We start from the raw sequence: 26,838 nt of genomic DNA, 5'->3' as shown, positions 1-26,838 counted from the left end.
GAAATGAGCATCTATAATTGTGTGACAACATTGCTTTGTGATAAACTTGGCCTTTTTAAGTCTCCTTGTTTCTATTCAGTACCTCCCAGCAGGCATAAGAGCGCTTCCCTGGAACTGAGACTGTTCAACAGCCTCCTTCAACTCCTCCTCCTGTGCTTGGCTGGCCTGAGGGGCACACACTACCTGTACTCTAAGCACATGTGCTGCCTGTAACAGTAAACCTCAGCTTGCTTTGCTAAAATAAAACAACCCCCCCCCCAGAAAACTCATCAACAAAAAATTAGTGTCATTTCAGATTTTTACTAATGGATTTTCATGAAGAAAATCTAACTTAAATTTATAGCTCCTCAGAATTTCTTTCCATGCTTAACTCATCAATCTTTGCAAGACAGCATCAGATCTGTGGAGAACTCACATCACTTACAAACTTATTTATCAGCACTAGAAACACTAAGAAGAAATGCCTGGGTTTTTTTCTTTCAGCACTTTTCTTTCACCTCATAATTTATGATCCATCATTTTCCTATGTATACAAAATGTATCAGACCATATCACAGTCCTCTTTGTCACATGAAATAGATCCAGAATTTTAAAATTAAAGTTACTAGTAACAAACACATGGCTTAACTCATCTGACAAAGCAGCAGGTAATTTTTTTCCATAAGCTCAGAATTTGAATTGACTACAGAGCATTCATATACCATGAGTATTTCAGCACTACTGAAATAGCAGCAGATCTCCAGAGCAAATCAATTGGTGCTCAGAATCTGAAACATGTATTTGGGAGAAAAGCATCATTTCAGGCTAAATCTTTCCTCGTTCTGAAAACTGAACTCCCTCCCATGAGCAGTTGTACATCCTGGGCAGATCTGCTTCAAAGGTGTATTTACAATCCAAGTGAAAACTTCAATACAGGTACACTTAAATAAAAATGGTATTCCTTTTTTTTTTTGATCATTCTCTTTTCTAGTAGTCAAACTGAAGCACATTCACATCTTAATACAGGTTTTGTAATCTGTAAAAGTATAAAAAGAAATTATATTTCAAGAGATCTAAAAACCTCCAAAACAGGAGGTCAAAGATGTTAGAAGGCTAAAATGCATTCAGTATGGTTAAAACAGCATTTTTATATAATAACGTCCTTGGGTGAGCTTTGTGTACCAGTCAATCCATCAATAAGAACCCAAAGATCATAATTGTACAATTTTTTCAAGAAGATTATGAATAAATATGAGACACTTTTCCATAAAAAAAGTTACTAGCAAATATCTTTTTAATGCCATCAGTTTTTCTAATTTAAATTCTATTATTACAGAATCATTAAAATTCCAAGCAGGCAATTCAGTCTACATGAAATGGGACATGGGACAGGCCTTTTGTGACACAATTAAGCCTGTTCCTTTCAAGGGCAACATCACAGAAGGTGAACGCTAATTTTACTAATATAGTAAAGGAGGATGAATGACTGTGGGAAGGAAGGAAAGCAAAAGCAAACTAAAAAGAATAACTTTTTTTTTTTTTGCTGTGAAGTTTGTCATATTTAAATTTCAATTTCTAAGTAGGTTATTACAGGGACAGCAATTTGCATAAGAAGATTAAAGATTACATGAAATGACAATGACTGCTCTACAGCTATAATGTGAACAAAGCAAAAACAGTCTTTGCAGATGCCAAATGAACTTTAAGGAAATTATTAAAGCCATCTTGGTAATAGCACATGATGCAAAAATTACCCCCAACACTAGGTGTCAGAGTGCATATGCTACTTCTGAAAACGACCTGAAATGTCTCCACTTTCCCATACGAAAGCCAGAGATCCATGCAAATTAAAAAGAAAAGTTCACAACACTCTTCTGCTTCACTCTGAAGCACTTCTTTCAGAATACAGCAAATAGTTTCTATCATATGGGAGAACTAAAACCACCATAGCTCAAACCAAAACAATTTAAATATTTTTGAGAACAGCTGCTCTTAATAAATTCAAATAATGTATGGTATGAGTAGAAAAGTTGTCAAAGTTTTTAAAGGTTGCAGAGTTCACAGGTTGGGCCAGTTGCTGCCAAGGTGGAGTTCTAACTGTTAGTTGGTGATAGTTTCTTGTTGTTAATAGTTGGTCCTTAACTCCCTGCTGTTGATGGCTGAGAATTCCCCTTTTTGTCCAGTACCACCCTGCTGCTGCCTGGAGGATGGCACACCCCCTACCCAGGACAGTGAAGATCACGGGACTAACATGCAAATGAGGAAACCCCCCACCAAACCTAGCAAAAACCCCTAAAAACAACGAGCCAACACAGAATTAAGGGATTGAAGTGATGTCTAGATGCGAGGGAGAGAATCCAGAGTCTGCTGAGACCCTTTTTACCTTTAGCCCTAAAAGACATCAGCTGGAAAGAGGACCCTGAATGTCAAGCTGAAAAAGGAGGGAATCTCCTGGTGCTCTCGTGAGGATGGAGCCCCCAGCTCTGCCTGTGGACTAGGAGACAAAGCTGCACTTTTCTTCCTCCTCCGTGCCACTCCTGGGAGCAGTGGTGGCATGAGCGTGACCTGTCGGACCTTCCCACCCGAGCTGATTTTTAATAAAGGCATTAAAAAGGAGAAAGATCTCCTGCCCTATTTATTTCAATGTCGCTAACACCCTTTTCAACACTGCCTTAATTGGCTCAAACTGCTGGTCAGGAAGTTTTAAGTATAATATACATTGGTTTTAGTTTACACCAAGCATTAGTACCTACAGAAACTAACATCCTATTTCATAAATTCATGAAAGCCTACCTGTAATTACAACATGTATATTTAAAGAAACCTATACAGTTTCCTGATACCCACCAATACTTTCCTTAGTACTAACAGTCACCCTTTCCATTACTTCACATAACACATCAGAATGGAAGTAGAAAGGTTTACTAACCCCAAAGGAAGTACTCTTGAATATTAAGACTGATGCACACCGGGACAAGGTCAGCCTTATGAAAAAACAGATGTGGCCTGTGGATTTTATGGATAGGTGCTGATCACTTGCATAATTTTTGAGAAACCTGAGTAACTGAACTAGTTGTGTACTGCAACTCAGATCAACTACCAACTAGAACAATCCTAGAGGAAATACTATTATTTCCACTAATTTTTAGTTACTACTGAGTGTAGTTGACACTTACTCAAGTCAACAAACCCAGGGAGGAGCGGACCCGGGAAAGGCACGGTTGGCTACTCTCTTATCTGAGGGTTTATCTTGGAAGGGCAGAGACACCCTAAGAATTGAGCTGGAAGTAAAGAGGGCTAGGGCAGCTGGGAGCTCCCTCTTGCTCTCTCAGCTTTGGAGAAGGGTTGGAGCTGCTGCCTGGGGGGAATTCACTGCTGCCACCAGAGCGGTAATGGTGAAATGACCAGGAATGCCATTTGGGAGTATTTTCTTCTACAAGACAGGAACTAGAAAAATTATTTGGCTATAGTTAAACAAGCCTATGGTTAAATTAAAACTTAACTCTATGAAGAGAAAATACAAAATGAAACAGAAAAGGAAGGAAGAGGAAACATCCTATCTTCAAAGTAAGCAACAGAGAATGAAGAATGAATGCTGTTTTACGGATTATCAGACAATAAGTAAGATTATGTGATAATATTCTATACTATTGTTTTACATTTCTAAAACAGGGCTGCTCTCACATTATGTACAGTCAGAAAACAGAAAAAGCATTACACATTTAAAACAAACACAGTATTACACAGAGAGAGAAATTTGCAAACAGACTTAAAAAAATTCCATTTTGAGCTTGACTACCCCTTATTTGTAGCTTAAACCATTTATATCAAAAAGAATTATATCAAAAAGAAAAGGACATCAAAATTAATGTCCTATGCTTTCTCATATGATCTACAATGAATGTAAGCAATAACTTATGTTCAATGAAGCATCAGTTTGGTAATCAGCAAGATATTAACATAAAATATGTATTTCCAATGTCCCATTCCTAAAATTTTAAAATTATATAGAATAGCTAAGTGTAGATTAAGTACAATTTTGAGAAAAAGAACATGCTTGACTTTCTTAGGATCATTAGCAGGAAAGAACTAGGACCCTGGAGTAGGTAACTAATGGTGAAATATAAATTGTCATACTTCCTAAAATTTTATTGAACATAGGCTTGAAACCAGTCTTGAAAAAATAAACATATCAAGAACAAAAGGATTACCCATAGTTAAGATGCAAAGATACAAGTGGAGTTGGCTTATGAATGAATTACCAGCTAAATAGATACTAACTGTAAAACTGCTGGAAGAAGTCAAGGAAACTCTTAAAACACTGATACAGTTTAATACTTAGCCCTTTTTATTTCCATCCTGAAAGACTTTCTGCAAAAGCTTCCTGATTAAAAAGTAAATTTTTGTTTTGAATTTTCATTGATGCTGGAATATCAGTACCTTTTCTTGTGTCTAACTTATTTTTGCAATATCAAATAGGGACAAAATGCAGTTGTCATAAGTCTTCCAAAATTTCATGAGACCTTCTCCATTGAATAAAATAAATTTTTTACTTTATAAAAGGAACAACAATGAAGTACTACTTTGAATTACTTAGTAGGGTAATCTAAATGTGAAACCAAAAATAAAAGTATGAGGATACTTGATAGGAAGTTGAAGGCCATTCTTTCAAAATAGCAACAATTCATGGTAAGAATCAGGATGGAGAGTTGTTTTAAGTGAATGTATTGCACAGAGGTGAGAAGTTAACAGCGATCAGGAACAGAGTAAAAATATTAATAAAAATGAAAAACCTTCTGAGTTCCATAGAAGCTTATTTAAATAGTAACAGAAACCCCCGAAGTTATTGTCTGTAAAATAAAGGTTCTGGAATGTATGCATTACCTTAACAACAGGATTAAGCAGAACAACACCCGACTTCTTTGTAATAACTTGCTTTGTTGTGTAATGATGTTCTATAAGCTGAGGAATAGTTGGAAACCCAGTTCCCTCAAAACGATATTGATTCTGTATGGAAGCAAAAAAAAAAATTATTTCTCTATAAGCAATAGTTTGAACAAGAAATGGCAAAAGTGCTTGACCAAACTTTCTTCATTAGTAGCAACACAGAAGAAAATGTACATTTTTACAAATTTATTTTAGATTCCTTTTCTGACCTACTGAATAGCATTTATACTACCTTAACTAGAATGACAGTTATGAAAATGAGAAAGTAATAAATGCAAAATTACTGCATCAATCATTTAAAGCAGTATGATAAAATAACAATTTAAATTCTTAATTTAAGTAGATAGGCCATTAAAATCCAAACTATTACAGAGTGAAATAAAAATATTGTAAACCAGAAAAAACAAGACCAACTTCTTATTTATTTCTAAAAATTTGTATGATAAACTAAAAAATTTGTATGATAAAATACAACAGATGATAAACCAAACAGGAGATATGCAGTACTATCCTAATCTCATCTTCCTTCATTTATTGTCTCCTAAAATTAGTAAATCCCTGGCATAGAGTATAGAATGCATGACTGGTCTTTCAAAAGAGTATTCATCAGGAATGTCTAAAGGAGCAAGAGACAAAGGCAGGTGATACACAGGCTTCCAAGAGAAGTTGGGCAGGACCCTGCAGCTGATTGTGAAACACGATAGTCTCCTCCTTCCATAAGTCTCAGCATCTACAGACAGAGAGCTTTTCCCAAAAGGCAGTAGCTGCCATAAGCCAGCCTGACAATGCAACAACAAACAAGTACTGCAATTTTAAAAACTCAGAGCACAGGTTCACTTACACAATTCAAGTTCATTTACACAAATGGGCAGTGAACATCTCTACCACTGGCATGCTTTCTTTCTAGCTCAAAGGGCTGAATTCCTTGCACAGAACATTCCTGGTTCATTGCTTCCATAAGAGTTAAAGCATTAACTTCCTGAAATGTGTCATTGCTGTTTTTAAAGACAGCAGGGTCTTGTCAGCTGTTTTTAACATTCACAGATCTCTACCATAAAAATGTTTCCACAGTCTGAATGTTTTGTTGTTTGTTAAATAGTGACTCAGCTTTGATTGACCACTAACACTAGATCCCATACCTTTAAAATAAGCTCCTTCATACCTCTGTGCTGATGATCCAAAAAATCTGCTGTCCTAAGAGGCTCCACAGCACAACCAACATTACTGCCTAATATTTCCTCATTCCAGATCCAGCCACTGCCCATCTGCTGCCATTTATAGAAAACCTTTAGAGCAGCCAGTATCCTTTCATTCTGTGTATTTACATCCAATCATGATGCTTACTAAGATCACTAACAAACAAAAATTTTTAAATGGCACAGCCTCAAATAAGCAGAAGTGAAAACAATGGTAGCCTTAAATGACAGCAATGAATTTTGATGCTTAAAGCTGAATGATGAATTAATTTATCACACACATAATTGCATCATTAGCTTTTAAAATAAAATGGTAAAACCACAGACAGAACAGTTATACAGCTGAAGGACTGCTGTAAAAACATACGTCCTACTCTAATCTTCAGTACTTGATTCAGAAAAAAAATGGAAACCTGTCAATGATCCAAGAGTGTGGTTTGACCAGTCAGAAACTCAATTCCACATTGTTCATACCAATGTAAGCAAAGAAACAAATCCTTTGTACTAAACTCTCCTTAAACTTGCCTACCAAAATGTCCATGAATAAATCCCTCACTACATGACCCTAACACTCCCAACACCTATTTTCTAGAGCTTAATAAGCTTTTTCCTCATTCTCAGAAAATTCACCCAACAGAAATGCATACAGTGGATTGAACATCTTTAAGGAAAAAGAAAGTGTTAGTTTCCATGATTGACAAAAAAATCTACTACAAACTAATCCCAAGAACAGATGAACATAATGCTCTATTAGTAAATGTACAAGCAGGTAAATATCTCGACCTGCCAATGCTGGGATTGTCCAGGCCACACAACAGTATCAGTCTTGCATTTCAAATTTAACTGCTAAGTATTAAACTATGGAGAGAAAGATAGCTTCTTCTGTTTTGTTTTGCTTTGGTGGAAATCCTCCCACACACACACATAAAAGAAGAGTCAGCTTACAGGTAGGCCCTGAAGTAATAGTTGGAACTTAGACTTGAAGTAATAGTTGGAACTTGGACTATCTTTTTCAAGATCTACTTGCATATACAATGATTTACACAAAATTATTTCAGTCAGACCATGTATATCATTTGCTCTTATTTCTGCTGGGTCAGAACAGAGTGCACCAAACGCCTTGTAAGACTCTAGGTATAGGAAATTTTACTGCTTTTATTTTCTCTTTAGCAATCTGACATATCAAAATAGTTTAAGGTCATACAACCAAAATAAAATAAACACTGATTGTGTGTTCACTTCTACAAGGAAAATTCTAGGTGAGAACTAATGAACACTCTTTAGCGTGACAAGTGGCTATAATCATTAATCCTAGAGAAGCATTGCAACCTCTGTGAATCTCAGAAAAATATTACTGCTTCTCAAAATAAAAGAAACCAGGTGCACTATACTGAGTTACCCCAGGCATGCTGCATCATCTGGGGATTCAGACAATGACATTCTCTCAGTGTAATATCATTATGCAATTAAATTTGAGAATTTTTCTGTACATGGGAAACTTTATTACAAGATATTGAAGAGACAGCACTACTGAATCAAAACTGAGAATGATTTGCTACAATTTCATAGTTCAAGAAAAATTTCTAGCAATGTTATGGGAACTGTCACATTTTCAATAAGTTTAAAATTCTGCAAGGTTAAAATAAAATTACATACATTTAAAAAAAACAAGCAATGCATTAAGAAGAATAAAAACCCACGCTGTATAAAGGTAGATAATAATTAATACATTGTTCATTAAGTCATCAATTTTTCCTCAGAGTAACAAGGGGGTCAGTTCTGGTCCTTAGAAGCATACACACTGCGCAACATCCAAACTGTTTGTGTTATACTGCACAACACAATAACCAGAGGACTAAAAAGAAAATAGGCATTGCAAGTGCAACAGGGACTTCAATTCCCATGTGTATAAAAACTAACACAGCATGGCTGTTTTTTCTGCAAGGTTGTTTCAATTTTTCAGGAAGATGCAATGGATTTTTACAGTCTGAACTAGATGTAGCTTAATTTACATCAACTATGAAAATGGGTAGCCAAGTAATCAATAACCTAATGTAAATGCACAAATAAAGAGTAACAATTTCCAGATTTCAAAACATTTACAGGAATATCTTGGCTTTTCAGTGTAAGAAAAAAGATACTGAATGACCTGATACTTCATACTTTTCCTTTGTTTCCCAGAATGACCTTTACCCCCGATTTCTAATATTTCTAACAGCTTTTGTATTTGCACATAAAGGCTAAATTCATGCTATAGTAAACTATGTAGATCCTAAATTGAATATTCAGTACTATATCAGAGACGTACATCAGCATATTGTATGATAAAGTGTCTCCGTTGTCCATCTGAAAACACAGAAAGGACATATTCACCAGGTTTCCCGTGGCTCTCTCGCACCAAGAAGTCTCCTTGCTGTTTTAACAGCTCCTGGGCTTCTATTCTTGGAATTGCACCATGATACCAGTCTTGCTCAGCCAATGGTTTCTCAGTGGTTGAGATTACATCAAAGAACTTGGGAAAAATATTGAAGAAAAATGTTATTATAATAGTACACTTTTAGGATTTACTTGTACATGAAAAGTATCACAAAGAACAATAATTTCTGTTTTATGTATCTAAATTATGTATTTCTAATAACCAACAAGATCAAGGCTCTTACAGTTCTTACACTTGCATAAAAGCATGTTGATCACTTTCTTTTCTGTTTACCCAAAAAATAAACATATCAAAAGTAGAAGTTTAAGGAATCATCTATAAACCATGCAATATTTTTTATCTGGCTTGCTATTTTCCGTAAGCCGTACTGACCAACCCTTTCTCACACATTCTGACATGCTATTAACAAATGAAAATGAATCATTTCTCTATCTAGACAGAAACTTCTCAGACACAAAACCATAGCACATTGATTCATACAAAGCACTTGGATTGGATAAACTGTTTTCACAGAATTTATCAATTGCATCTCAAATCAATTAACAATTATGAACCTTTTTCTGAGCACATACCTTGTAGTGCAAAGTACACACTTGGGTGTGTGTCCTCATGAACTCTATCATAAGACACAAAGACTATAAGGAATTGTTTTCACTACATGGAATTGGCTGCAAATGGAAGCTACTAGCTGTAAGTGGAAGCTAATGAGTTTTACTCTATGATTTCACACATTAATTTTAACATGCCTACATTATTTAACAAAACACTGAATAAAACTTTATATTTTGTCACTGATCACTTCAGACTTATTTGTTATGGGTAGGAAGGCAAGCCCTCATTTAAGCTGTATGTAATTCAAAAGCAATGCCAGAGGTCACAGAAATTCTCACAGCCAGAGTGGTAAAGCTCTGAACAATGCAACACAGTACACACTGTAAGTAGAACAGGTATGTGAATGTTTTCCAGCCTCCTGAATTGCACCTAGGTAACTAATGGCAGAGAGATCTACATCTCAGTGAACCACAATCAACCAGCTGCAAAAAAAAGCAATGCCATTCTGAATTAACCTCTGCTATTGCTCTGCCCTGGTAATACCCCAGGCTGGAGGCCATCTGTATATTTAAAGTTCTTCTCAGAAGATACTTAGATTACAATGCCTCATCTAGTCCAAAAAACAACTAGGAAAGGTCTCAGACTCTGAGAGTGGAAATGAGCAGACTCAAGAATGGGAATCTACGCAGGAGTTCTTGTTTCCAAATATCTGCAATTCTTTAGTACTTGCATACATTTTTAGCTGTTAAAAGATATCTTTGTTGGCTTCTGGTTGCCTAAGTTATACCTCAAAGGACCAGTTTAGTCCTTTGGCAGGATCCTTAGTCAGGATCTTGAAGGAAAACTGGAGAACATATTTAAGAACCTGACAAACCCTTGTGTTCTGAGGTTATCAAGCGACACAGAGAGACTCAAGGATGAAATTCTCATCAAGGAGAATTTCAGACCTGAGATTTGAAACAAGCACTATAACCAACAGGCTGATCACTAGAAAGTATGTGCTCTGTTACAGAGGCAGAGATAGGAAGCACTATGTAAGAAATAACTACAGCTTGAAAATAAATTGCACAGAGTTTTTAGAGGCAAAAGCTGTATTCCAAGGTTATGTGCTTATCAGCACAATGTGCAGCTAAAAAACAGAGATATTGATTGGCCAAGAAGGTAGTAATATCTTTCAATTTCATCAACAGTTAAAAAAATCCCAGGTGAAAGCTGTTCACTGCTGTTAAATGACATTATGACATTTTCTTTCACAAATTTCTAAAAGAAAGAGAAAAGCTTTCAAAATGTTAGACAATGTTATTTACTTAAACATTTATATCAAGTAAATATTTTATTTATTTATTTATTTATTCAAAGATCCTGAGCTTGACTTGAAAGAAAACCTAGATCTCTTATGTTCAGAGCAGCAAACCCTTTAACAGGAGGACATTCCTACTTGAGAGGGAATGCTCCTAAGGACGAAAAGACATTACAGGGTTACTAGTCTGCTTCATGGCCTTCATGAAAGTTTAAAAAAAAACAACCTGAAATGCAATTTATTTTACAGCTTAAAAACGAAGACACCAAATTGCAACATCTGCGTATGTACAAACTGGGTGCAGGCTGAGGTACCATTCAGACAATCAGGATCAAATCCCAAAACAAAGCATCTAAAGAGCCTTTACAACAGAGAAAAGTTTATGGAAGGAAAACATAACAATGGTGTTGTCTGTAACTCTACCATAAATTTTGCCTCTCTTGGAAATTTGATTGAAGTATTATTTATTACTTCAGAAATAAAGAGTGGAAATTCCATGGAGTTTCTTCTCTGTTGATTTTCCTTCACTTTACCTGACCTTTACTTTTCATTATATCAAGGTGGTTTTTCTGATGAAGTAAGTGGAAGTTATTTTTGTCTTGAGTGTTACTAAAATCACATTATTTTTATGAAGAAGTCTTCTGATTCCAACGTATTTTTTCAGTGATATAATATTGACCCTAACTGGCTATAGAATAAAACATGGCTGAAAGTTCAGAAAAATAGAGTACCAAGGCAGGATATATATCTACTTCAATATTGATTTCAACTCAGTTTACCACTATTAGTACTAATATTTCTACTGCATTTTATAGTTACAATTAGATGATAGATTCGTCTGTGAGGAAAACAGCAGAGGAAAAAAAAACCTACCTGCACAAAATGAAATTCCCACCTCTTTTCTTTAAACTCTACTTAAATATCAGCCAGCAAGTTAATATGACAAGTTTATATTCTAGGCCATAATGTTTTACAATCTCATTTTGGTGGATGGATCTCTTCTCATTTGTATGTACACTTTCAGAAGCACTCAATGACTCAATAGCCTAAAGGAAGAAATATTGCTTCTAGGATTTTCGATGTTAATTTTGCAGGAATGTAACAATAATTAAACTATGCAGAAAGAAAGGAACTCACAATGGAAATTTCAACTCTTCCTCTCCCCAACTTTATTTTTTTATGCCTATCTTTAAGATTTCCATTGCCCTTAAAGATCTCCATTTATTGCCATATTTCACTCATGGACTATTGCGTGGGGCTGGGAAGGGGGAGTGTTCTTATAAATTAAATCACACTTTTTCTTCTACCAGGAGATGGCCTCATGTATTTCATCATGCTCCTCATGGATATAGTACTGTCCTCTTCCCTTATATTGAGCCCCTTTCTCTCTCCCTGCTTAACAATCCATTAAAACACATGCTCTCCTCCAATATTTCCTTATTTCAAGAAAAAAACTGAGCAAACTGAGCAGCATTTTATTTCTAACTCAAAAAAAAATGGTTTATTATTCCTGCACTTGCATTAACAATTAAATAAAAATAATAATGGGGATGATATTTTGTGGAAGGATAAAATATAAGAAAATAGTGCAGGAGGCAGTCTCACAGCTGAGGAGGTGCAGCTGTACTAATCACCAAAGATTAGGAACAGGCCTGCCCTCAAGGGGCCACAGCTGTGTCCCATAAGAAGAGTGCTACAAAGAGTGGGTTAGCTGGTTGAGAAGAGAGATGGAGTTTGGTGGCTGTGCTGTGAAGAGGAAGTCAGTGCTATGAGGAGCTACCCATGAGAAATCACTGAGAAGGTATGAGACTTTTGAAAAATGATGACAACAATATTTTATTACACTCATTGCATGCTCAATATTGTATTTTTGTATGTATTCTGAATGCAAGTGTTCAGTAATCCCTTATTTTCCATCTTTGAGCAAACAAATATTTTATCAAGGTATTTTTTTCTCTCACAGTGTAAAAGAGTAGCACTGACACAAATGAGAATGTAAAGCAATAAGTTTAAGTTGATAATTTGAGACAATGCCCTATGGAATACCTCATTGCTGTGTACCTGGCTCATTTCCACATGCTAATAGTACACCATCTGAAACAAGCAGTAATTCCACCTATTATGCTATAAACAGTAAAAATAAAAAAATATTGTAAATAAAAGTAGATGTTTATGTCAAACTCAAATGTCTCATATCAAAAAAAATATGCAGAAGGGCAGAAGCTGGCATTCATGCTGCAATTTGTTCAGTCTCTTCATTCAGATTATTTACAGCATTTCATTATTGGCACATGAAAGTTAGCTCCACTGTTGTTGTTTCTTTTCATTTGATTAAACTTACATCTCTTGCTGTTATAGAAAATTGGCTTACATTTTGTCCAAAAAAACCTATCTGAATCCTTACACCTGTTTCCTTCTCTTCAAATGACACTTTTTTTCCTGTATTATCTTCTCATTTTGAGAGCATATATAGAATTTAAATGTCAACACACAAAAACTCCTGCCTGCTTTTAGAATGGCACAGTTTCCCTATGACTTTTTCCAGATGACATACAAAAAATTAGTCTTCTCAAATTTATAAAAAAAAATTCAATTTATTCCACCAGTTAAAAATACTCAACATTGTTTATAATACAGCACCACATTTAAATAATTATTTTTTCCATTTCTAAGGTTTTAATATATTTAAAAATTAAATACTTAGAAATACTTAAAAAACTTTAAATGCTTAAAACCAATAATTTTAAAACAGGTAGGTAAGATCACATTTTAGACTAGACTATATGAGAGGATTGGTACTGGTCCTTTTCCAAATCTGCTTTGGTATCCTTTTTGTACTGGTCTATTTAAAAAAAAAAATAATGGATGTTAATATTACTTTATAGTACACATTCAATAATAATTTTGAATATTTTGTTGATGGATAATAAATTTTAAGTACCAGTTTATATATTTAGCAATTAAACATGCTTATGTAGTTGTCAGCAGGAAAGAGCTGACCACATTCAATAGCTAAGTACTAATTTATGAAGCAAATTTGAGCTGTATACATATGGTCAGCTTTTCTAGCACATACAAAATCACTAAATCAAAATACAAAGCAAAACTGAAAATTGGCTAGAAATTCATATATTTTAACTAAAGAAATTTAGGTGTAATTTAAGAAAAAGGTAATCAAGACTGCACTTGCTACTAGATTTTACTTTCTGACTCAAATGAAACTATGCCAATCTTACTTCTTCCAAATATATTCCAAGATTTCACCAATCCTATCTATCACATACCTACAGCCAGATTTACATCAGCTTCCATGGAATGAAATCAGTGTGTGGCACACAGACTATTTAAAATGACATTTTAAGCCAACTGACATTTTGACATTGACTTTCCCTGATTTAATCTAAGCATTTTATTTCAAGATTTTTTTTCAAGTTTTTTTATCTCAACATTTTTTTTCTCTTCCAATTTTTCTCTGAAGCAGTTTCAGGTACGTTTTTTCTGTGGTTTGTGGAAGCTTTTTGGTTTATTTTGAAGTCATAAGTTTTGTAATACATAGAAACAGAGATGAACACTGTGTCTCACCTACATAAAGAACAGAGGTCACAGAAATACACATTTTAATCAGTTTTTAATATGAAATGCTGCATTTTTGCCACAACTAGAACTTTAATAAAATGAAAATCCCAATAATGTGGATATTTTGTTTAACATCAAGGATATTTTAATATTTTAGCAAGGTTTCTCCTGGTACTTTTCAAATCCCACGCAGCTTTCATGTTTTCAGAGGAGAAGCCTTTCTACCCTAATTTTATCTCATGATCATAGTTATTTATCCATTCCTTCATCACTATGTATAGTTGTCCTCTGTATGCAACATGTATATTTACACATATGTAATTGTTATCTCTTCCACCCATTCTGAATTCTATCTAGCTTAAATATGGTTTGCTGCGCCCTTTAATGGGTTCTTGGATGCAATCCTGCAGCATAAAATAGAAGACCTATTGCTTCTGAAGTTTTCTCAAGAATGCTACTTTGAGCTTATATTTTAGGTGACAAGATCACAATTTAAAGGCAATTTTAAACAGTTTTAAAAACTCCATCAACTTTCATCCAGGTTTTTTTTTCTTTTGCCTGGTTTTTGAGTTGCTGTTTTTGTCTAAGTTGGGAGAGCTATGGTGATAACATGATCAAGAAAAAAGCAGAAGGTTTTTAAGTACAATCTGACACATCCACAAGTAGGTGCTCAAGGATTCTAACTAATCTTGCAAGCTTCCATATGAAACAGATAGAAGGAAATACAAAAGTAAAACAAACAAGGACATTTGTCCAGCAATTACAAAATTTGAACAAAAGCTAACTATATCTCAGAGATACTCAACAACCAGTGTGGTTTTAAGCAAGATTACTTCAAGTAACTTAAAGAGCACCAGCAGTAGTAGCAATAGTAATGATATGCTTATACATTGCAGCTTTTTATAAAAACATATTGATAATACAATTATTGCAACAATGGTAAAAATTGGTAAAACATGTATGGCCATCTAACCTAATACAGATTACTATCATACAGTGCATTTTGAGAAAATCAGCTTAGTTGGGAAGACTATTCTGAACAATATAGCACCACTCTGGGAACTGCAAAGAACATACAAACTGTGATTCTCCCGAAGTGTGGCAAGTTGTTCTGACACACCATTATAACATAATATTATCCTGTATGCTGATCAGTCAGAACAGTGTTTATGTGACATTATTTTAATGTAACTTTTGTCCATTCAGATGGAAATGCATGATGTTTCAAGGGAAAAGAAATCTTATTTAAGCTGAAAAAATAACAGACTATATCACAACACTACAGTATTGGTACTACTTACCGATGATGAACCCAACATGGATTTTGGAGACCTTATAATTCCAGCTATGGAATGACGTATAGTGTCAAACCTTGACACTTTATCCTTCTTGTCCTAGGAGAAAGAATCTTTAGTGAAAAAAAGCAAATCTGTAGGATCATTGATTTACTGGAGAATGTACAATATAGAATCCTGAATTTCACTTAAATAAAAGATAGGGGCTGAACTGCTACTGATACAAGCCAGGAAGTGCCAAAATCAGCAGAATTAAGCAGAGATCAATTTAACCAATTACAAATTCTGTATTTCCTAAAATATTTTGTGCAAATATTTGAACTATAAAGAAAACTGAAATTCTTTTTTACTTTATCTTATATATAAACAAGAGACATAACTCTCAGTTCTCTGTAAATACCTGAAATTTTAAAGGGACAACGATTTGAAAATAGGTAATAAAAACCCCCACATAGTAGAAAACTCTATGTATGTGCATTATCCTTACTTAATAGATTTTTAGGGTTTTTTTTCCCTTTATTAACAGGTCCTTCTCTAACAACAGAGTACCTGTAAACATTAGCACCCATTGGGGCAAGTAATGGAAGCCATTTCTCTTCTGGCATTATTGTAAACCATAAGTGCCACTGTCACTTCTGAGAAGCCACTATCTGATTTTAAAATTCTGCAAGAATAGGACTCTGACTGGAACACTGAAACAGCCTTTAGGCATCTCTAGTTCAGCAGAAGTCAATATACATTCCAAGGTCTCAAAAGCTGACTTAGTCCAAAGACCATATTTTTCTTCATCTCTTACTGTCAGTTCTCAAATTAATAACATTTTAAAAGAAGTATTTTTAATATGGACAAACTAAGCTCCTTACTTGTAAATCACCTTCAGAAACAGCAAAGATACTTCAATGAGTACTCACAAAATAAATAAACTTGAAGCAGAAAAATCACACATTAACAACCTCATTCTAATTAGCTTTAGGTTAACTAAACTGTAAGAAATTGATAATGAAGACAAACTACAACTGTTTGCCAGTGTTACAAAGAAAAATTGCTTCCAAGTTTACAATGTACACCTTTGACAGAAGAAACCAAAGATCTCATAATGTAAGAAATGCAGCTTCAGTTTATTCCAAGACTTCCAAACAAGCAACAGATCTGCACACCACTTTCAGTAGTCTTTGAAAATTATTTCCAAATAGAGTTTATTTTACAAGATACAGGTTAAACGCTCTCTTAGCAAAATAATGCTATTTATTTGCTAGCAGAAGTCTGCAATTTGCCTTAATTTGTATGCTATTGATAAAAGAGTGCAAAAACCAGCCAAATTGTGAGAACTCTGATAGGGAGTGCAGCTATCAGAGAAATACTCATTAACTATGTGCCCACTTAGCCATCAATAACACTTTTGTACATTTTATCAGACTCAAGTATTGTCATATACAAAGTAACTGAATTTCAGTAAAACAACTCTGTGTTAAAATCTGATCTTTATTCTTATGATGCTGCTGAATTAAACTGCTTAAACAAAGTAAGAAAAACTAAAAAATACCCCCCCAAAAAAATCAACTAACCAACAAAAAAAAAAAAAAAACCGCAGAAAAACCCAACAAACAAAAAAACCTCATTAACAACTAAGACACAAAGTGTTTGTTAGCTTGCATGCTGGTTGTGGAATGATCCACTCCGTGCATCTCTTCAGAAGTGAGCCATGAGATTTAACACCAATTACATGTATACTTCTTTCACAACAGGAGAAAAGAAGTTACCAAAGATGCACAAACTTCACTTCCCACAACCAAAACTCAAGAGCTCCCTTTCTAGTGGATGCCAACAGCCTGCTTATCTAGCAGCAACATCAAACTACAAGTAAGGTTCTACATTCACCAATTTCTCATTAACAAAAAAATATTAACAAGAGGGATTTTTGACTGAAAATATCACGATCAAGGCCTGGGACAACTTTGATAAGCACCACTGAATGCCAAACAAAGACAAACTGTTGCATTAGAGTGTGTATTGAAATGTGGATTTAAGGGATAAACTTTGGCTTTGTTCAAAATGTGGCACATGTCCTGTTCCAACTACAGTACATTTATAAACAGTATTTAGCATTTCTACAGTTCTTTCCCCAGGCATATTGAAGCTAGTCTATATCTTACAGCAATGAAGATTCAGAATTTGCACAGCAGGCATAACCAAACACATGACAAAACACAACTGTAGCCAGTACTGAGTTTATTTATTCCATTCCAGTATTTTTGGGGCAACCTAGATAAAACAAAAGAGCTACACCAGTGGTCTTCTTCTGACTTTTTTTGCCATTGCCCAGCTGCAGTGTGCCTTAGAAGGAACTATTTGATCTTGCAGGAAACCTGTTTTTCACTCAAAATATTACACAAATCTGTACAAAAGGATTTTTTAAACGCACATTAAGGATATATTTTTTCCTAAACTAGTGTAAAACTACAACCCAGAACATCCCATCTACTTATTTTTAAGTGTATGCATTTATGTACATGTGTGTGTACTATCTTACTAGTTAAATCAGGGTGTTATTTTAAGTCTGAATTACAAAATAAAAGCAAATATACATCACAGCTATCTTTCAGTGATCTCTCCCCAGCCACATCAAATTTTGAACCTCTCAGTCAGGACACTCAATTCAACAAAGGATTTAGTAGTTGAACTGATTATTTCAGGGCTTTAGGTAATTTAACATTTCTGAAGGAACCTAGCAGAGAGCAGCGGCACTATTCACTCAGAAAGTTCATTACAATTCCACACAGTGCTCATTCCAACAGACATCATGTCACCAAAAAGATTAAACCTGCCAAATACGCAGTCATGACAAAAGTTTCAAAGTTGTAAGACATGTGACTATCAGACTAACCAACCTCATCTAGACACTGGAAAGGTATTAGGAATTCTGCTTCAGGGCAGGGCATAGAGAGCATTAGGGAGTATTACACTTACTGGCATACACAATGCAGCTACTAAAGCATATTAGCTGATTCAGTTTCATTTCAGCTCAAATTAATGAGTTTCAGAGACATCAAGAAAATGGTTGCATGATTTCTCACTTCTTTATTTTATACGACACCAATTTCACTAGAAAGCAAACTAACCTGCAGATCATAATATTTTATGAAATAACTGAATTACTACAGAAAAAATTGTACTCTAACATTAAGAAGCTAGGTAGGTATGCAAGTACAAGCTGTCATTAGAAAACATTTTAGCCTACTTCTTTTAAGTGTGCTTAAACACCTGTGTCACAGGAACACATAATAAAAAAATTATGAAAAATGCATGACTGATATTTCTCTTTTCAGGACTAGCCAAGTTTCTAATGAGTCTGCAGAACAAATTGAAATTACCTATATCATAAACTAGATATAACTGAGGTGGGGGATATCAGCAGGTTTAACAAGGATAAGCTGTGGGGTGAGATGCCATCCACTCACATCACTGAGATGCCCAGAGCTTGGGCTAGGAAGGCAGGTCAGGAGAACACCTGAAAGTACACTAGGGAATTTCAGCCACTCCAGACACAGTCAGCTTTGCTGGGACCCACTGAAATGCCTCTACACTGATGCAAACAACAGGGGAATAAACAGGAAGAAGTGGAGATGTGCTCTTTCAGGACTATAACCTTACTGGTATCACTGAAGCATGGTGGGGCAGCTCCTATGGAGTGTTGGAACAGAAGGATGCAAGGCTGTTCAGTTTTCTTTCCTTCTTAAGAGAGGAAAAATTTACTTCAGCTTTTTTCAAGAGATGTCACAACAGAAGTCAACCATTTGGACACTCATCCATTCTTTCTCTTCTCACAAGTGACAGAAAGAAGAAATTAAACATAAGAACCAAAAAAACAAGAGCAGGATTCAGGTCAGTTGAAAACCATGTGTGAAGCACCTATTTTACTTGAGGATTTACTCAACTGCATCTTTATATATGACCAGAATCTGGGCTTCTGTGTTTCCTATGTTCTCTTTGGAGGATCTTGTGCAATGTGAGATCCTGTGTGTTTTAGTGGATTTTTCCCTACAATTTATCTTCCATGGTCATGCCATTTAACTGATACGTTCCCAGGTGCAATAAGTCTCTCATTTGCCAAGCACAGAGTCTTGCTCCTGAGCACAATCACTGCAAATCTTAATAGGGATGAGAAATAAAACAATATACCCTGTAGAGTGGCACAATCAAAAAGACAGACCAGATGAGTCATAGTCACAACAGTATTTTCAATGAATGTAGGCAAGAAAAAGCACCAGGAAAAAAAGATTTTGTTTAAATTGAACTGTGTGATGTAAAAGCCCAGAACAGTTTTTTAGCTGTAGAAATTCAGGACTAGGGCTGTATTTTAGATGTTACTATAAAAGAAAAATATTCTATACTCTTTTTAGAAAAGCAATGAAGTAAAAGGCTGGAGAGAGATCTAAGATAAAATAGAATTAATGCTTCTGAGGGACAGGCAAATAGTAACACTACCAATCAAAGGTGGAAGATTATCAGCAAGAGACAAAGGACAATGCAGCATATATTGAATATTTCTAAAACACTAGTCAGCCACGTATCAGCCAGTGATATAAATAAGCCCATACTTTAATATTATTCCATTCAAAGAAAAAAATGCTTCATGAGTCAGATGTGAACTGTCCACATGGATACAGAAGTTGAATGTGGGCTTGCAAATAAATCACAGAATCTTCACAGAAAACTTAGAGGAAATCTGATGACGACTCTACAAGTCAAAAAGAAAATGCTCTCAGAAGAAAAGGGATTTCAATTAGAAGAAATTATTCAGAGATATCTAAAAGATGAGAGTGATACCACTGTTTCTGTAATTTGGCTAGGGAACTGGTCCTCAGATATTCTGATGAAAACTCAGTAGAGTAACAAGGGCTCTAAGATCAATTTAGACAGGGAAATTCCAGCAGCTACTGCAAACGGTATGTTCACTGAACATACAGATGAAACAGGCATACTCTGGCAGACAGCATCTGCCGGAGTAATTAATACAGTTTTTGTAAAGTGAATGCTAACTTCCTTTCTTGTTTGAAGATACACATTCCCTGATGAAAAAAGTACTGAAATACACTCATCTCAAGGCTTTAAATATAGACAATGGGCAGAACAAGGAATATTTTTGGGTTTTTTGAGGTCTATGGAAGTATAGAGTGAGAATGAAGTTTTGTGATTTACAAGCAGAAACAGAGAAAATAACTTTCTGAAAATGATCATCTGCATTAGTCACATCAGTGGTGGAGATTAGAAGTTATTAAGGAGTGGCCCCAAAAGCATGTCATAAATTCATACTGTGACATTAACTATGGCCTGCCAATTGATGAGTGGATAAATTAACCACAAAAAATCTTTGTACGTCTCTTTTACAGCTGTAAGCACTTACTGAGAGAGACGTAAATGCTGACATATTAAAATTTGAGCATACAGCAGAACATGGCCAATACTCCTAAAGCTATGACTTGGTTTCAGAAACAAGACAATCTTGTTCCTCAAAACACTGTTCTGGCTTTTTCAGGTTTTTTTTTTTTGGTCCCATTTAGAACAGAGCTAAGTATCTCAGAAAGACCACATGTATAAAACCAGATAAAGAATCATGCCATCTTTACAAAAAAACACAGAGTATTTTAAATTATGAACACGGCACTCACACACAAAACCAGGGGCTGGCTGGATATAAGCTGATTACTTGAGTTGGGTAGATCATCTCTTTGGAGTCCCTTTCCAGGAACGATAATATGTATTTTCTTAGTTTACTATTGTAGATATATAGAACTGTGCAGAGCCATGTAGATATAATAGAGTTATTAAAAATTTAAATATTCAAAGCTAATTTAAAATATCTCAAATACACAGTGAAACCAATTAAACAACATAGGCATTCAAAAATCACTTTACGATAAGGCAGCATTTTCTGTTTTAAACACCTTCCAAAGCAGAAGAAATTATGCATAATTGATGTATACATATAATAAAACACTGCACTGGATGCAAATTAATGTTACCTATCCTGAATTGCAGGGGGTAGCCTGAAAAACAAGACATACTAGTGTGAAATTTGATAACTGTTATAATTTCTCAGACCAAAAGCATATCCTAGACTATGCCAGTGGAGTAATAAACTGTAAGAAAAAGAGAATGACAATTCTTCAGAGCATGTCTTTGTCCTAATAAGACAAAGATCAGCCTTACTGGTTAAGATCTGATGTTTCTACATGCAACAGTAATGGAAGGACTTTCCTTCCATATTTTTTAGCTGTTTTCTGAATCTATGTAACTTACTATGATGCCCTACTGTAGCAACCAGTTGCACAAGTTTAATTACACATTTTTGAACAACATGTTTCTGTGCTTCCTTTGAATCATTTGACTAATGTGGTTATTTGATGAGCCCTACTTCTTGCTTCTGCAAAGACAGAGAAAAGTCTCCTTATTCACTTCCCCCATGTATCCCCACACCCAAAACATCTTTATCACAATCCCCTTCATTGCACTTCTCAAGTCTGTAAAGCCCAATCTATTTAATCACTAATTCTAATGAAGCTCCTCCGCATACCTGAGCATTATTATTTTGTCTTTCTGAATTCTCCTACATCAGTTTTCTAATTAAGGGAGCTGAAAATAATAATCGGTTACATGAAGCCAAACTCTTCTGTGGTACATAGCAAAAGGACAATTTGCATTAAGAAAAACACCAGTTAGATATTGAAAAAAAACTCACAATGAGGACAGTGATAAACACTGAAACAGGCATAAGGCATTTTGTAGCCTAATATAACATTAAAGATGGCTCTGCTATGAGCAAGAAGCAGGACCAGATGGACCCCTAAGATCTTTTCCAATTTAAATTATTCTGCGGTTCTATGGCATTTGGGAAGCAGGTGCACATCAATTAATACAGCGATGTAATGTTTTCTGCTCTCTTCCTTCTTCTTTTCCTGAAAATTTCTGGCATGCTTTTTGGTTTTGATCACTTCTAGTGACCTCATATCTTCAGGAACATTTAGGCCTTCTTTTCAATGGTAGCTCAGAAGTCATTAATGGTATATGTGAAATCAGGCAGTATTACTACAGGCTGGTCTAGAGGAATGTAGTAACACACTACAATGTTAATATTATAAGGGTTTTTTTGTATGTATTATTTCTAACATTTTAAAATGTTAGAAATAATACATACAATTTGTAAAAAGTTCAGAAATTTAACTTACTATCAAAAACATTTGTTCTCTTTCAAAATAAAGATTTTTTTCTCTTATGATTACTTTTATGTAGCTAATTTCTTATATATCAGATTCTGAAATTACAACAGAGGCTAGAAAGTAATTTTTTTTTTCCAGGAAAACAGCAAGAAAAAATACTAAGCAAGAGACTGGTGAAATACGTGGAGACAAAAACCTGAAAAATCTTTGGCAGATTTTACCTAGGAAAGGTTTGGCTATCAGCAAACCCTCCATGTAAATAGTTGCATTTTTAAAAAATAATTATGAATACTACAGTATGATTGACCCTTCGCTTTCATTTTTGAATCCCTATCTATCATAACAGAATGTACGGTTAGGTTGTCTCCTCTGTTTTCTGTTTTAATTAAGACTTTCAGAAGGCTAATTTTTCAAGCTACATATGAAATGTCAGGGAAATGTCACCTTCATCTTTTAAATAATTAGCAAATCTTCCAAACACACGAACATGTATTAAATGCCTTAATGAAAGTCGAGCACCTCTTAATGGGGGTTAGCAATAATGTTTCCAGAAACACAGTACATTTTAACTCTTATATACACCTAACAGCACTTTTATTTTTAAAAAGATGATATGTGGATTTCACCAAATTATCATCAAGAATGTCAACAGTTCTCTAGAGAAAAAGATGACTAAATGTACCTCAACACCTAAGCTGAGGCACTGAGATCTTGTATAAAAACTGTTTTTGTGGAAGGAAAAAGTAGCCAGACCAGGGTTTTTGCAGAGCAGATAGGCCCCTGAAATTAAGTATTCCTTCTCTGTTTAATAACTTCATCTCCACACCCTTAAATCCCAAGACACCTGTATTGATTGATCACATAATGATGCCACGTAAATGACACCTGATTTCAATAAAGGCAATTTAACAAACCAATTAAGACTTTTGAAAGCTTATGGACAAATCTAGAATAAATAAATACTTTTTTTAAAGTAAGTTTAAATGCTATTACCTTTTTTAACTTTGGAAACATATAACAGGGAAAATTAAGACATCCATCCTTTCAAAACCTCAGGCTTGTCTGTGCATTTTCAGATACGAACTGTTTCATGATTTCAAGAGCAGTGCTATTAATTAACAATGCCATTATTAATTGAATGTAAAAAAAATATTAATTCTCAAAAAATCCTTTTACTTGATTCGAGTAATAAAAAATTATCACATTTCAGTCTGTATGGCACTTGCTATATATGAAAGGGAACTATCTTTTCATGGCATGGTCTGTCTCCTCCTTGGTTGCCATTGCCACATCACAGTAACAGATCTCCAAATACACTCCCAAGCTCTCTCTTGCTATAATTCTGTGCAATGGGAGAACATAAAACAGACTGCACTGAGTACTCATAGTTGTACTGCAGTACCTAATGTTCAAAAAAGCAAGAAAGCCAACATCTTACATCCACTGGCAGCTAATAATTCAAAAAACCAATGGTATGAGAAAAACCAAAGGTATGATGAACTGGCTGCTGGTGAAGGTCAGCATCTGCTAGGACAACATGCTCACCATTCGGGCTGTGCTGCTCCTGCTGCTTCAAGAAAACCAAGACCCACAAGTCAAAAAGCAGTGAATAAATGTGCATCCACAAACCATTTCAATGTTAAAATTCTTAGGAGAATTTCTGAATCAGAGGCTAATTTTATTCTTTAGTACTGCATACATCCAGTTGAAATAGTTTCAGGTTATTATGGCCAGAATTCTCAGAAAAACAGAGAAATGTAGTAGTGCTTGATGCTGCCCCAGAGTTTTAATCAAGATCAACACTACAGTTGCCATTTGAAGTGGTAAAATCTTCAACTTGCAATATTTTTTTGAACTGGCTATATGCATCTATGCACAAAAAGACTGGTCTTACCATCCCCCTTTCAAATTAAAAAAGAAAAAACAAAACCAAACAAAACCTGAGCTAGAATGAAAATTCTTGCCAAGATAATGGAAGAATTTGATTTTTTTCTATATAAACACCTGTTTTGCAGCATTACTCCTATTTGGAAAATGGCATCTCTATTTAACTAGATTGTGATAAAATAGCAACCAAGAAATAAGTACTCCTCCACTAGAGATGGGAATTAGCATAGGAAATAAATTTTATGTCCTGATGTTTTCATATACTCATTTATTCACAAAAACAAGTATAAAGGTAGAGAGTGGTTTTGGCACTTGTTAAAAAATTACAGTATTCTGTAATGGCACTTCCTCAACAGAATGATGATGTTTTAGGTGTACAGTAGTTAGCTTCAGTTTTAAAAAAGTTAACATCAAACTTTTTCAACTGGTAAATATTATTCAAGAACCAACAGAACTTTATTACAACTACTGGCCTCATAAAAAGAATTAAAGTCATCACTCTGTGGGCTGATAACAAAAAGCCACAGGTAAAGGACTTCTAGGCTACATTTCCCAAGAGGCATGCAAAATTTTCCAGTGAAAGGGCCTGAAGAACTAAGTTATGCATACAGTTCTCCACAAAATGAACTCAGCAGACCAAGCAAATACAAACACAATGTCCAGGACATTTTTACACAAGGATCCAGACTGATAAACATAAAGTCTTGCAAAAAAATATCGAAAATACCTCAACTTCTAATGTCCTCTGCAACAGTCTGCAGCTGAAGTAAGGAAGTGATGAAGATCACCCACAGCTACCACAAGCATGTTGACAAATTCCTGAAGAGCAGTGTGCATGCCAAAGAATGCCATCTGGAACTGGAAATTGTCTTTACTAGCCAGAAACTTAAAATAACAGTAACAGGCTTGCCAGAAATCCATATATACTTACACACCCTGCAGACTGAGAAGCACAAACCATTCTCCTTTTCTCATTACAACCTGTGTTAGTTACTTTAAAACTCTAAAACCCTCCAACAGGAAGCCAAGTCACATTTCAGCTGAGAACAAAACAAAAACAGTTCTCATTCTTTATTTCCAGATCTGCACAGGCAAAGCTCCTCTGGTCTCACTGAGTACAATGGCATCAGTATCTTGACAAAATGTGATCTCATAAAGTAAATCTTATAGCAGTTTGCAAGTGGGGGATTACAAATCAGCACAGAAGAAAATTACAGCTATGAGCTACAAGCAGGTGATTTGTTCTGCCATGGAGGTTAGTTACCAGACACTTGAGTAAAGTACAGGGAATGCAGAACTAAGGCAACAGGTCAGTGAGAAGGACAGTTTGGAGAGCTTCTTCCTAGAGATTCTGAAAAAAAAAAATAATTCCTGACCTCAACTCAAGCAAAGGTTCCATCCAAAACATGGTTTTCTAAGGAGGACTGCATCTCTTTAAGTTCAGCATTTTGTATCCAAAGACATGGGAAGACAACTGAATCAACTAACTGGATGCTGTACCAACTGCATAAAGGGAAAACTAAAGCTATGGGAGCAAGTACTCTGTGCATCAGCAAATGAAGCAGCTGATGCTGCTTCCAGCTGTGCCAACTGGGGGTTAGTCAGCCCAAAATATATCTAAATGCAGTATTTATAAACATAGCATGAACTGACTATGGTATTTGTAAGTGACTGCACTTACTACATGGGTGAATTATTTTAATTAAAATGCGCTACTCACTAACAGGAGGAATGACAGTCTTTCCAGATCTCATTAAATATATTCAAACACTGATGGATTTGGTTGGTTTTCAGCCATGTTTACACTCAAGTAATACGTGCTAAAGATAAGTGCTTTACAAAGCTAGTGGTGGAGTCAGATCTTGGGCATTGAAGTCAAGAAAGTCTGGCTCCTGGAAGGGATTAGATGGACTGGAGTAGCTGAAACCTGAACTGTTGGGGAAGCAGCGGACAAAAGTCAACAAGGAAAGAACAGAGAATAAGAACACCATCATTATATTGCATGACCTTGAAATTCATTCATCCTCCTATGGTTCACAAGACACCAAAAACTAAATATCCAATAGCTGTGGGATCCCAGACTTCAGCAGAAGTCCATGCCAACCTACAGAAAACACTGTTTTCTAGGGGAATGAGGTGGGGAAACCACCAAATTTTTCCCTAACTTCAAAGGAAGTTCTTACATGCAGGTGAGAAATCCTGTCTTCCCAGCCAACCACCATGTCATTGTACCAGAGGGGTACTGTCTTTATATTTGTCATCACACTGTTCTGATTGTGGTACAAAGTAACATTTTTTCTCTTCCGCCCTCTACACATTGGCATCTACTAATCAAGACTCCTCTTATAATTCATTTACTGAATCGAGCTGACTCACTGACTGGCTCTAATGAAGCCATCTGGCAAATGCTGTGTCAGGCACCAAGAAACAGCATTACATGTTAAGTGATCAG

At 35.2% G+C, this 26,838-nt stretch overlaps 1 protein-coding gene across 4 annotated transcripts in view; it reads right to left on the bottom strand.

Annotated features, from left to right (window-relative positions):
* The window catches only part of FER (FER tyrosine kinase), a 145,730-nt gene that overhangs the window by 67,173 nt on the left and 51,719 nt on the right, over positions 1–26,838 (bottom strand). For all 4 annotated transcript variants that reach the window (XM_084225824.1, XM_084225827.1, XM_084225826.1 and 1 more), the window contains exons 10-12: positions 15,289–15,381; positions 8,431–8,634; positions 4,864–4,986 (exon numbers count right to left, since the gene is read on the bottom strand). In XM_084225824.1, coding sequence (XP_084081950.1) covers positions 4,864–4,986; positions 8,431–8,634; positions 15,289–15,381 — 420 coding nt within the window. The remainder of the gene's footprint in view (positions 1–4,863; positions 4,987–8,430; positions 8,635–15,288; positions 15,382–26,838) is intronic.

This window comes from Fringilla coelebs (assembly GCF_963513975.1).
Source record: "Fringilla coelebs genome assembly, chromosome: Z".
NCBI classification, from domain to species: Eukaryota; Metazoa; Chordata; class Aves; order Passeriformes; family Fringillidae; genus Fringilla; species Fringilla coelebs.
Note: the sequence above shows the minus strand (reverse complement) of the source record. Positions and strands in the feature narration are given on the sequence as shown.